The sequence below is a fragment of the Phoenix dactylifera genome, chromosome 5 (genome assembly GCF_051530095.1).
Source record: "Phoenix dactylifera cultivar Ajwa chromosome 5, Ajwa_hap1_PhDact_Kaust_v1.1, whole genome shotgun sequence".
NCBI lineage: Eukaryota > Viridiplantae > Streptophyta > Magnoliopsida > Arecales > Arecaceae > Phoenix > Phoenix dactylifera.
In genome coordinates this window covers 2,161,574-2,174,284 of record NC_143194.1, presented here as the reverse complement: position 1 = coordinate 2,174,284, position 12,711 = coordinate 2,161,574, and the positions used below count along the sequence as shown (strand labels likewise).

General features: G+C 36.4%; 1 protein-coding gene and 1 long non-coding RNA gene across 3 annotated transcripts; one reads left to right on the top strand and one right to left on the bottom strand.

Moving 5' to 3' along the window:
- Nucleotides 1-4,825, bottom strand: LOC103712593 (kinetochore protein SPC24 homolog). Of its 2 annotated transcripts, none has more exons than XM_026806735.3 (6): nucleotides 4,694-4,825; nucleotides 4,321-4,599; nucleotides 2,732-2,873; nucleotides 2,489-2,590; nucleotides 548-621; nucleotides 1-462 (listed from the first exon to the last, which is right to left on the bottom strand). In XM_026806735.3, coding segments are annotated over exons 2-6 (501 nt in total). In that variant the 5' UTR covers nucleotides 4,502-4,599; nucleotides 4,694-4,825; the 3' UTR covers nucleotides 1-460. The 2 variants fall into 2 exon arrangements, with proteins under 2 accessions (XP_026662536.1, XP_008797381.1); XM_008799159.5 differs by having other exon boundaries at nucleotides 1-333.
- Nucleotides 4,826-6,576: 1,751 nt separating this feature from the next.
- On the top strand, nucleotides 6,577-11,988 carry LOC108511500 (uncharacterized). The gene is made up of 2 exons (XR_016413114.1): nucleotides 6,577-9,865; nucleotides 11,444-11,988. It is a non-coding gene; the product is annotated as an uncharacterized LOC108511500 (long non-coding RNA).
- The last annotated feature ends 723 nt before the right edge of the window (nucleotides 11,989-12,711 follow it).

Here is a 12,711-nt window from a genome sequence, read left to right as displayed (position 1 = left end):
TGAAATGTTCAAATACTGATATTAAGCAGCAGAAGTCTGATGGTTAAGTCCACATTCCTTTGCCATTCATCATAGTATGACTCGACAAGCTAACATGATCACCACCTCCCCAACCCCAACAAAAAAAAAGCAGGAAGCTGACATAAGATTCATACATAAGACTATGAACAGCTGAAAATGAACAGTAACTTGGCGATGCCTCAACTATGCCATCAGGAACTGGGTGATGAATCAACTATGCAATCTTCCACAATCTGTTCAATACCTCTGTTGGAGATGCTGTGAGCTCGAACTCAAATTTCTCAACTTTCTTCTTGTTTCTCTCCACAACATCTGATTAGTTTTAAGGACAGAGCCCATTGAATCACATTATGTCAAATAAAGATCTCAAGAAACTTCCCAGAAGAAGTCCTCAGCAAAGAAAAGCTCAAGGAAATCCTTTAATTGGACTGGCACGAGATTCTACTGACTGAATGAAGGGGAAATACCATTATACAAACAAATGAAATAAGGAAATGCAAGTGCCTACTTCTGGTAAAAAGGATACAGCCAGAAATCTTGCCCTTGTCTTCTAAATTTGGGATGATACTTGTCACTGAAGCACACATAGAAAGCAAATCTCTGCAAATAAAGAAGCCAGATTAATTCACAATTGATTAGCTGTAGTATAATAATCGAAAGTGCTTCACCTCATTGTAGTTTGATGGAAACCATCAGCTTATCTAAAAGGGACACACATACAAATGTAGGTACAAATATTAAAAAGGGAAGGGGGGGGGGGGATATTTGAATATATCTCTAATTGAATAATAAGAGGTAGAAAAACTTTGGTGTTCAAAGAGTTTTATGCTAAAGGCAAATTTGTGACATAGGAGTTGCCATTTTCTCTCACATTAATCCATATCTAAAGTCTTCATACCCAGAGCATATTATAGAATTAGCAACATTTGTTAAATCTTCTCAATCAGAACTCTCACTCTATCTCCTATTGGGCTAAGGAGAATTGATGCTTTACAGGGTCTTGGCTGCTAGTGCAATTGTATATTACATGGCTCTCTTGAGTCTTGATCTTAAATTGAAAATGACCCACAGGACAAATTTCTGTTAAGGTATATCCAGAACTATACTTGATAAGAACATAGAAGTTTTTGTTGTAACCATAACCTTTAGTCTGCAGGCTTTATCCTATTTGCATGGGATTTGCTTAACTGTTATAAATATTATCATTATACTCTGAAAGAATTAGTCTTATACTTTAAGAATTTTCCATTGCTATCTCTTAGGTTGATGGCAATCCTCCATGTAATGGTGTTGAATTCTAACTATGGCAATTTTAGACAAAAGGACCTAGTATGAGATCTAGAAGATGAATTGTTGAGAAGGGAGGCATAACTTACTGTATATAATACTTGCAAACTAAGTTAATGCACCAGAAACAACCGTCCAAGATTACACTGAGCTTGTAAAGAATATGAACAAATAGGAATAAATGAATGTATTCAAGTTGGAGGCTCAACTCAGAAGACAGTGCTGGAAGTTCATGCTAGAAAAGATCTGAACTTGTTTGTATAAAGGTGACCATGAGGCAGGACTGAAGATTGGCAGTCGTCAACACTGCTGGCTATTCCTAACTTTTGTTGTGCCCTTGCTGATCTACATTGGTGGAAGGAGCAGCTAATAATGTATGTATAAGTCCTAGGATTTTTAAATACCAAGGCATATTTGTTGCAAGAGAATTTTATATATTAGAATTATGCTCGGCAGTTTTCATGTACAATGTATCCACACTATCAGATACAGCTATCTAACTTTGCCTTCGCCATAACTCAATTCACTAAGATGGATACAAGTATCCTATACTGACAAGGTTAAGATACAATAAATTCAACTAAAATATGTCAAATTTTATAGTATACGTAAAAGTTCTCTCAGATACAAAGGTTCCACATGATGTTGAGAATATGTCAAAAGAATTTAACAGAGGAAAGATCACATAGAATGTGCATAAGAAATATTAAGGAGATTATCGTGGTGCCAATATATACATGTCCAAGTGTCCGACATCCGTTTGTCATTTTCTCCTTCATATTGGTATTTAGGTGTCAACTAGAAGGTAAAAGTGACAAATTTTGTAGGGTGAAGTTCTATAGGCTACTTGTGATGAAACAAGACTCTGTGAGATGGAGAAAAACCACAAAGGCATGTATTGAATTGCTATAATTATGGCATTTGGATGACTGGACAACCAATACCCTTTTAAGGCCCAATGGTGTATCTTATTTTGAGTACTCTTAATTCATGTTGTTCATACTTCATATGACTAGTCTTGTTACTTTCAGTGCTAAAAATAAAGTCCATATCAGCTGGAAAGTGGGGTCTCTAAAATGACATTTGGGAAGCCTGAAAAAAACAAACATTATTCAACATGAAAAATGTACAAAAAGAATTTTGAAAATGCAGAGTGAAATAAAGATACATAGATACTTACTGTGCAGTCGATATGTCTTTCTCTTTTTTCTTGATTATTTCTTTTCGTTCTTCAATTGAAAACCTCTGATGTTCCAAATCACCAAGGTCATCACTGATTGTCGTGTTGTAGCACATTAAAGATAATTCAGTAATGATTGAAAGTTTGCCATTTCTAAATAAAATATCTTTTTGAAAATACAAGTACACTGAAATGAACTGAAACATATCTTAAATATACTAGTATACTTGAACTTAAACTTATCTTAATTCCTGACAAAGCAGCCGTTCCTCTTGAAGTTTATCTTCCAATTCATTTTGAAGTTGTTCTAATTCAGCATCAGCAATCGTTTCACATTTTACCTTCTTTATCTTCTCCTGATATGCATTCATCTTTTTTTGATAGTCTGCAGTACAATCAGGATGCAAACATTTAACAGATAATGCTTTGCTAGGATAGCATATTTACCGTGAAGGAATTTAAGTTTTAAGGAACCATAAAGAACCAAATTAAGTTTCACTAAAGAAACGGCCCAGAGCATATTCCCAGCATTCTCATCTTGAGTCCTTAAAAGGATTTCTCTTCTTCCTGATTCTTCATGACAACACAAAATCTACAATGACTGCTTTCTCTAAGCAGAAAACAAATTCTTCTTGTCCAGGGCCTCTACCAAAAACACTTGTCGCCAGCATCTCAAATATATGATCCCATGACAAACTGACAATGGCAATATTGATGCTTGATGTCTCTCGATATGGTTGCAGATAAGCTGAAGCCAAGATTTGCAGCTCAGCCTTGGATTATTAAATAAAAGGGATATATGATCAAGAGTAACTACAAATGTTCAGTCTTCATTCATTTTATAATCAACGAGCTTGAAAAAATCTTGAGCTGAGCTCAAACTTCTGCTTATATTTGCAAGCCCAGAGCTTTCGGCCTGGCCAGTTTTGAAGCCGAGGCTTGAATGGGGTTTGAGCCTAGCTTGTTTCCCAATCAGATAAGCTCAAAGAAGCCTGTCACTAAACTGAGCCTAAGCTGTTTATGAACAGCTTGATTTACTTGCAGCTGTAATTTTGCAGATAATATATACGGACACCAAGAGCTGATAGAGTGCATGACTTTAATAGCTTCAGAGTTTGAAGGAGAAGAGAGAGAATTTTGAAAGATTGGTCTAGTTGCATTCTTTTGGACTATTTCTCCTTTCCTATGTCATTGCCTAAGACAGGAATCACCTAAGAAGAAAGGTGGCAGTATGCCATCTAAATTTCAGGAGGGATCTGATGGATTTAAAACTTCAGATAGTTATGGCAATGGTTAAATTCATAAACATTTATCCATCTTCATCAGTTATCACATCATAAGATTAGGAGGTTAGTAAATGCTTAATGATTTCCCACTTCCCCTCATCGTGGCTGGCTGAAACATTGACTAGACACTGACATTGTCCTGTTATTGTTGGAAGTGTTATTTAAAAAAAGTTTTAGAAGAAGGCCATGATTTTTTTTTTTTTGGGGGGGGGGGGGGAGGCCAGGACCATCACTCAGTTCCTCAACCCCATATCATGCACAAAAGACGAAAGTTAGCATCTTTGACATACTGTGTATTGGATCTGCAAATGCCAGAGCATCTCTTGAGTTCAAATTGGTTCAATCAATATGAATCTCTTCACTTGTTTAAGGTTTAATAGAGAACTTATGGTTTAAAGATATTCTTTTGGCAAGACTTCTAGGATTTAACTTCTCTTTTGGCTTTTTTAAAATCTAAGCTAAATCTCCCGCTATCAACCATCAAGGAAAACGAAAAAAATCAGATAAAATTAAAAATAGAAGACGAAGAAATGGAGGGATCCTGACCTTCTAATAAGCTTCGTAGCTCCTGGGAATCCGACTGACACGAGGAGCGGATCATCTTAGCTCCCTCCAGCGATTGCATCAAGCTATCACCATCCTTCTTATTCTTGAGGACTCCAACAAGATCATCCCCCAGCGAGAGAAGATTCTGAATGTCGACTCTTTTACCAGCATTCGCCATCATAAAACACCAGAAACCCACCGCGGACGAGAGAATTCCCACTCTTTGATGAATAAAAATCCAATCTTTAAGTCCCTCCCCTTCCCCCAAGTTCACTCCTCCTGCATCAAACACGTATAAAACAAGAAATTCCGATTCAAAACCACCACATTTCTCCAATTATTCCCAAATAATGAGAGCGAGAGAGGGTTTAACCAGTGGCGGAGCCGCCGCCACTATATATCCACCGCCGCCGTCCGCCGCCCGCCGCCGCCGGGTTTCGGAAAACCTTCCGTGCCCTACTAGGTTAGGGAAAGGGGGAGAACGGGGTGCTGACAGAAAAGGTAACCGATGAAAGGCCCGCATATGAATTTATATACAAATAAATTAGATCTCCTGTCCGGATTGTAATTAAACGCATCCTAGCCGCCCATATTATCATTAATCGCATATGAAACCGGCTACCGCATAGGATTGTTTATGGGAAGGTATCGCAGATAATTCTTAACAGGCGGCAGGTGCGTTTAAAAGTAGGGCGGGATCGTTTTCGGGTCGGGTTTAAATTAAAGAACCGGATCCGGTAAGCGAGGAACGGGTTTGCTCTTTATCCGACCAGACCCGATATAGAGGTCCATCCTGCTTTTTATTTTTTTTACTAAGTTTTCTTCCGTCCATCGATAAGAAGGCTCGTTTTCTCTCTCCATCCATCGCTTCGAGCTTCATCCAGCACTGAATCTTTTGGAATTTTTTTTATTATTTTTGGGCATCTGAAGCATTAAAAAATGAGGTTTTCTGACAAAAGTTTCCTCTTTTGTTTTGAATTCAGTATTGTCTCGATTCTATTTCTCTGTATGGTACGAATTTTCCCGAGTATTTAGGGATTTTATGAATCCTAGGGCTTCCTATTGAAAACCATGTGGAGCTTGATTTCAGATGTTATGTATTGGCACTCTTCTTGCTTTCACTCAAGATTATCAAGAAAGGTAAAATTCTGAAAGATTGGAGCTTTTTTTATGTTTTAGATTAGGGACGTTTTCTCTGATGAAGAGAAAATGATTCTATGGAGTACAATAGCTTAATTTAGTGCAATCTTGATGTTTGATTAATATATAATATGGATTAATATTTTCAACCTCAACAAAAATGAGAATTGGGAAGATTTGGCATAGATGACGTATGTTATTTTGCTAGGTAGGGATGAGAAATGGTTACTGATGGAACCGCAATATGTTAGGAGTGAAAGCGAAAGACCTATGTATTTTAATATATAATGATCCATGGTCAGCAGAGTCAGCCATATGTTGAACTCCTAATATTATGGGCTCCTTTTGGTCTTGAAGTGCTTCTTTTCTACAATGGTCTAAAATAATAACATTAAAGCAGACAAGTAATTATTTTATTATAAGCTAATTTTTTATATAATATTTGGGAATAATTTAGTGCAATTCTAGAATTCTATATATAAAAATAAGTTTTTTTTTTTTTTTTGGTGATCAGAAAGGGCTTATAGACGATTGCCCCGGAGGTCAATGAAGTGATTCCAAGCCTCTTAATAATATAGAAAACATCTGTGGTAATTAATATAGCTCTCTACACATCATATCTAAATATTGGATATTATCCACTGAAACTTTTCATTTTTTAAACATTAAATAAGTTTTAAATGTTAAATTTGAATCCAATGCCTTAAAATAGTAATCAATCTCGGTCTTAATATATCATCCAATAATTTGATATATCATATCTCATGTCTCAGTTGAGATCTTGGAATATCATGTTCTTTTTTTTTTGCAAATTTTATCTTCACACCACCAGCTGTTGTCAACCAAGATCTTGGTTCATCTCAGCATTGACCACTCATTTTGACGGCTAAGAAAACAAATTTTACAAGGTTCTGTATATTATGTTTCTATTTGTCCTTTTTCTTATTAGATCAACACCTTCATGATTGAGTGGCTGTCTGAAAAGAGGATGATATACGGGGAGAAATTTTAAACTTAGGAAATAACTTCTCTTAGAGGACATAAGGGTTACAATTCAGAAAAGAAGAGAAGAGAGAAGATGTGGGATCATTGGGATTGGAACTTGGCCGCGGGGGGGGGGGGGGGGGGGGGGGGGGGGGGGGGGGGGGGGCGGTGTTGGGGGGGTTGAATGGGTTAATACTATAGAGGTAGTAGCCCAGGATGCTGCTATATCTTTTAACTTGCAGCTGACTAGGTATGTGGTGTCACCGACATGTCTGCTAAAATTTAGGTAAATAGAGTAGCTGGCTTCATATGATTTAAGGGATCTCTTCTATTGGATCGTTCTCACTCCAAAATGAATGCAGTTCCTGGGGTGTTAGCATCATGATGGTGCTATCTTGGACCTTGGTATCATGTAGACCTCACCAAGATGATTGTAGGATTAAGATGATATTCCCACATTTAGTGGATGCTGTTTTTTCTTATTGGTGATGCTCATTAGTTCCATAACAAGGAATTCTGAGGACAAAAATTGAGAGAAGGAATATTCTTGAAGTTCAAAAAACTTTCTTTTTAAATGAGTATAAATTTGACTTCACTTCTCTCTTTTCCAGCATTTTATTGTGATTATGTCTGTGTGTACTTAATACTGCACTATGTTTTGTTGGATCCTACACTATGCATCTCAATACTGAAAGAAACATTGCTCTTTTTTTTTAAAAAAAAATCTCTGAATCTTGTATAGTTTTCCTATGATATTATCCCAAGAGAGTTTTGGTGCTAGCTTCCTGAGTTTTTTTTTTTCAAATCTTGAATCACCTATGAACTTCTATCTACTTATTCTATTGGGTTATTATAATTTGCTTGAAACTGCAGCTTAATTGTCTGACAGTTCAAATGTGCAATCATCTTATTTAGTTCTTGGATTATTCTTTTGATTTCTCATGATGGACTCCTAGGAGCATATTTTGTGAGTATGTTGCAGCATAACCATTTCTGGCACTTAATATGTTCCCTTCTGCTTAGAAAATTGTGAAGTTTGATACTCTCGATTGCTGCTATAAGTTTTTCATTTCCTTGTAATGGCATTTCTTCTTTCAGTCTATATAGGTTTTCATTGAATATGTTGCTTTTTAATTATTTGATAAAAATGAACTTTTTTTGGGAGGAGGAAAAGTGATAGATATGCCGATAAGAACATTTTATTTGAGCATATGAATTTGTTGTTTAAAACTTGTTCAGTGTCACGTCATATTGTTATTCTTCATTGAGCTTAAGACCAAATAAGGGGCTCTTGAGTCCTATTCTCTCTTCGTTGTGGTATAACCTGTAGGAGGAGCTCTGTCTGTTGAAAGCCTTCAAGAGTCAAATACAGGATGGAAGCATCTAGAGAAATAGTTTCATATCCTTCACTCTTTAAGCTTGATATGAAAGCTATTATCAGGATGGCTTCCAATCTGATTTCTGGAGTGTCCCTGAGAAAAAAGCTTGCTCATCAGGGAAAATATCCTTAATACAATAAAATCCTTATCAGTTAATGATTGAGAACGACTTTCATGATGGATATGATTTAGGTGTAGGGTCTTGCATTACTTCACAACCCAAAGATCACCCTGAAGTGAACTTGAAAGATGTCTTGAGTGGGATAGTTGCAATTCTCACTAGCAGAAGCAAAGGATATGGTGGCGTTCAACCTCGTCAAATTGCTAATATATCATTTTTGGGATTTGAAAGCAATGGAGACTAAGGTCCGCAATCTCGGTACTGGGTAACATACCGGTACATTACTAGTTCAATATAGTACGAGTTGGTACGGTATGGTATGCATCCCATACCGAAATAGCTCTCAAACCATTTTTTCACTTTTATCTCGGTACAAGTAGGTACACACCTCGGAATGCCTCGATACGGGGCGGTACAAGATCTGTACCAATCTGAATATGAGTTTTGTACCAGTTTCAACTTGGTATGGTACGGTATACTCCATACCGAACGGTTCGAGATGGTACGTCAACCTAAGATGGAGACATGTTCCTACATTCATCAGTGTACATTACCAAGTGCACTACTCTTGCTTGAGGCAGAAGCCACCAACTATAGTACTTTTAAGGAGATTCTGGAAGAAGAACCTATGGAGTGACTTCTAGATTGTTATACTACAGTCTGCATGTAGTGCACTTCTCCTTTCACTGCCCTTTACCCATGGGAGGCATTACTGCCGATTTTGAGCGGCTATCTTCTGCATTTGTTCCTTAACTTATGGCTTCTATGTCTGATATTTCAATGTTGCATGTAGACATGTGGGAGTTTGGAGGGTGATTCATGAAAGTGAGATAAAATGTCAAAAAAAACCTTTATTTATCTAACCTTGCACTAGGAAAGTCTCATGCCTTTAAGACTTCTACCATGTATATGGGATGGCTTTATGAATCAAACTGCTCTCTTGTGAGTTGTTATTAATTTCACGGCCCGGTACATTTCCAGCAGATAGAGTACTTTACTATAAAACCTAAATGACTAGTTGCTGGAAAGTGAAAGGTAAAATACTGATTTTGCTGCTTTATGTTTATGGAACTTAGAAGCAGCCCTCCCAATTTCCGTGGATTAGGGGGGAAAAAACTTCGTTGAAGAATTTGGCTAGCAAGGTTTGGTTTTGAGGACTGCTTTCATGTTTGAGGTACAGAACACAATATCAAATGTTCAGCAAGTACAAACACTTAAGTAATACACTAAGAAATTGATGATCTATCAATATATGTGTTGTTCTTTTATCATTTAGAGCTCATATATTGATGTCTCTTCCTCTAATTTATACATCTTTAAGGCAAGAGATGTATCAAAAAAAAAAGTCTGATCTGTCAAGAGGCAAAATTGCTCGTGAAAATTCCAAGTTTATTAGCATGATGCATGACCTTATCTTTCTTATGTTTATTAAAGACATGCAAATTGTGTGTTGTTGAACATATCAGATGCCAAGTTTGATTTTGTGGGTGACCATAAAAAGAACATTATTTGAAGTAATTAACATGATGAAGACATAACTTGGGTCTTTTTTAGTTGTTTTAGCTTCCTAATAAATAATAGCTGATTGTAATATTGCAGGATTCTGTACTTCGAACTTGGTCATCCAAGAGGAATATGTGAATTCAAGTTCTGGGACTGTGCTGTGCCTTTAGATCATACATCTTTCTTTTTGATTTCTCTTTTTGTCTAACCTGTATTGTACAGATCTTGGGCGAACTGATGGACTTCATCATTGTTCTACATGGTTCTAAAGCTGTCAAGACATTTACCAGCTCCAAGCACTTTTCCCTTGTGAGAGGTTTGAATGCAATAGCAGGACCAGTTGGGAGACTCTTTGAAGCAGATTTCTGAGCTGGTGTTAAAGGATCTGGAATTTGTTACACTAACAGTTGTACCAAAGGTAATATTATCAGAAACAAAAATATCTGGATGTTTAGTAACCACTGCATTTTCTTTCTTCTATATTTTTCCCAAACATGTGGTGAACCAACATTTTTCCTTCTCATGATCAGTTCACTCTCCTACTCTTCCCCTAAACTCTGTCATGTACCTATGTACTCGTCACTGGCGTCAGCACCCTTTGCTCCCTCAAAATTGGTGAAGTCTTTCTCTGAAGATCCAACTGCCATTGTCTATACCTTGTGCACTTGCCACTCCACAATCATGTTTCCCAAGAGATTATTTTATAAGAAATACTCTTCACAAATGTCATGGTTCCCATCTACTTCTGTTTCTTGTTTCTTTTGACTCCTTGTTATGGTAAGTAGATGTTGGGGAAACTCACCCATGTTTGGACCATCCAACATGGATCCAAAGTTTCTGATGTGCGTTCTCATGGAAGATGATTTAGAGTGGATTTTTGAGCTGTGCTCGGGTGCTCGATATTGTGTTATGGGATTTACTGGAGTTTGAATTTTGCATATTATATGTACTTGAAAGAAGAACTTGAAACAAAGAACCTTGAGTCCAATATTAGGTTGATCCATGACTTTAAACTAGTAACTAGTTGTTGAATCAATGGGTTTGACTTCATCTATGAAATATGAAATTGCTGTGAGAATTAAGATACTTGGCTTTTCTTGAAATAACCTTCAATTTGCTTGTTTTAATGGTCATGCCGAATTATTTGCTGACGAAGGAAAAAACAGTTATATAAATTATAGGCTAAAATCAAATTTGTTGGAGTCTGATAATAATTATATTATAGTATAATAAAATCAATAATTGCAATATACTATAATATGCTATAATGTAACTATAGTATGATAATTATTTGGAATAATGTACTAGAATAAACTTATTCTAAAATCAAAAATAAAATTTATATTATGGTATAATACTATAATAATTATACAATGTGATAATATGATAATGTTATTATAGCATGGATGTTATAATAGTACCAATGGCATGTCAGTTGCATGGTGATCACCCTCTCTCCAGACTAAATAACCAAGAACATAAATTGCAGATGCAGTTTTCAGATGCGAGCAAACCAAACAGATCCTTGCAATACCAATGCAACACTTCTAGGTGCAGCTGCATCTAGACATGCGGCAACCAAAGTGCCCCTTAATTCAAACTTGGCAGGAGCAATTTTCTGGACAATGTACATTTAATACTACTTAATAATATGTGATATATGTTTGCGTTTTTAAATGACTGTTGCAGCTAGAATCAATAAATTGGACAACTTTCGTTGACAAGGTGATTGTTCATTGTGCTTGACATATTTTTGATATATGTATGTATTTACAGCCATGACTAATGATTTGAAAATTTTCACAAATGATTTCATCTGGGGTGTTAAAAGTTGGAAAATTGTGTATATAAAACCTATACTAAGAAGTCTGGCTCACTCCTATGGTAATCCACTCCTTGCAGTGTCTCCATTTCAGGTGTCAATTATAAGACATAGTGTGTCTTTTGCATGTCACAGGAAGTATGATGTCTATGTTTCTGTTTTAAATGGAATCAGGTGCTTTTGTTGGAGTCTCACTGGAAGGTAACATTGTTGCAACATGGATTGATGCTAATCTGTGATTCTATGGCGATGCTTATCTGACTACAACTGACATTATTCTGGGAACAGTAGAGTGACCTGAAGCTGCTGCGCATTTTATATTGTTCTGAATGGCCTCTACTGGTGGCTGACATGCTAAACTTCCAATTGTTTGTCAGAGTTCCCATTGTTCATCAATGCTCTGCTTTATTTTGACCATCCGAGAGGCCAGTCAAACAATAAGATGATGGTTGGGATCACAATGAACAAAACAGAAAATGACACTTTTGGGTACCGGAGTGTGAAAAATATCAACAGTATACCTTGCTTGTTCTGCATCTCTATATTGTCGGAACTGAGAAAGACCGTGCATATTTTTATCAGAACATTCAATGGAAATACACTTGAACATTGTTCATTTACTTTTGGTTATATTGGTTTCTTTTTGGACATCAGTTGTAGACTATCATTGTACCGGTAGCCTTTCTGTGATTAACCTTAAATTATTGTTCTATTTGCAAAACTGCATTAATCTTTGGAAATTTTTTGTCCTCCAAATTTTAGGCAAGTTCTTCTTGATGAATATATTTTAACCAGTCCATAATCTAGCCTACCATGCATGGTGCTCCTTTATATTATGTTAGTCAGATAGCTTGTGAAATGTATATGGGGTGAATTACTTGTCTCATTTTCGTGAAGCTTCAAATTAACCTTAGCAATTGCTCAGCAAAAGTATATTGGTTTTTATTGGTATTGTTGATTTTTTGTTCATTGAGGAACAACTAATATGCAAGGTACACTTTTAATGAGGAAGAAGAAAGCAAAAGAAATAAAAAGAAAGTAAAGAATACAAAGAGCAACTCATTGAGCAACTCAGGTTGGTATGTTCAGACTATTTCTCTGTTATATACAAAGAGCTGAGGAACACTTCTGAGAGAGGTGAGGGAAGTTTGAAATAAGGAGGGCCTGCAAGACATTAGGAAGCTGGACTTCAGTTGTTAACATAAAACTGTTCATGTAGTAGAACCTGCAAGAGATGTTTCATGCTTTACCTTGTCTGACTTTAAAGAACTAAGGGCTCTGCTTAATGTGAAAGCACCATAGTTTATGCTTATTCTGCAATCGAGCGAAACCTACACAACAAAAATAGTAGTAAACTGAGAATTCTAGGTAAGTAAAGTTTACTGATTTCCATTACTGTGTGTGGAACCAAGATGATAAGAAGTGAACCTAAATTTGTCCCT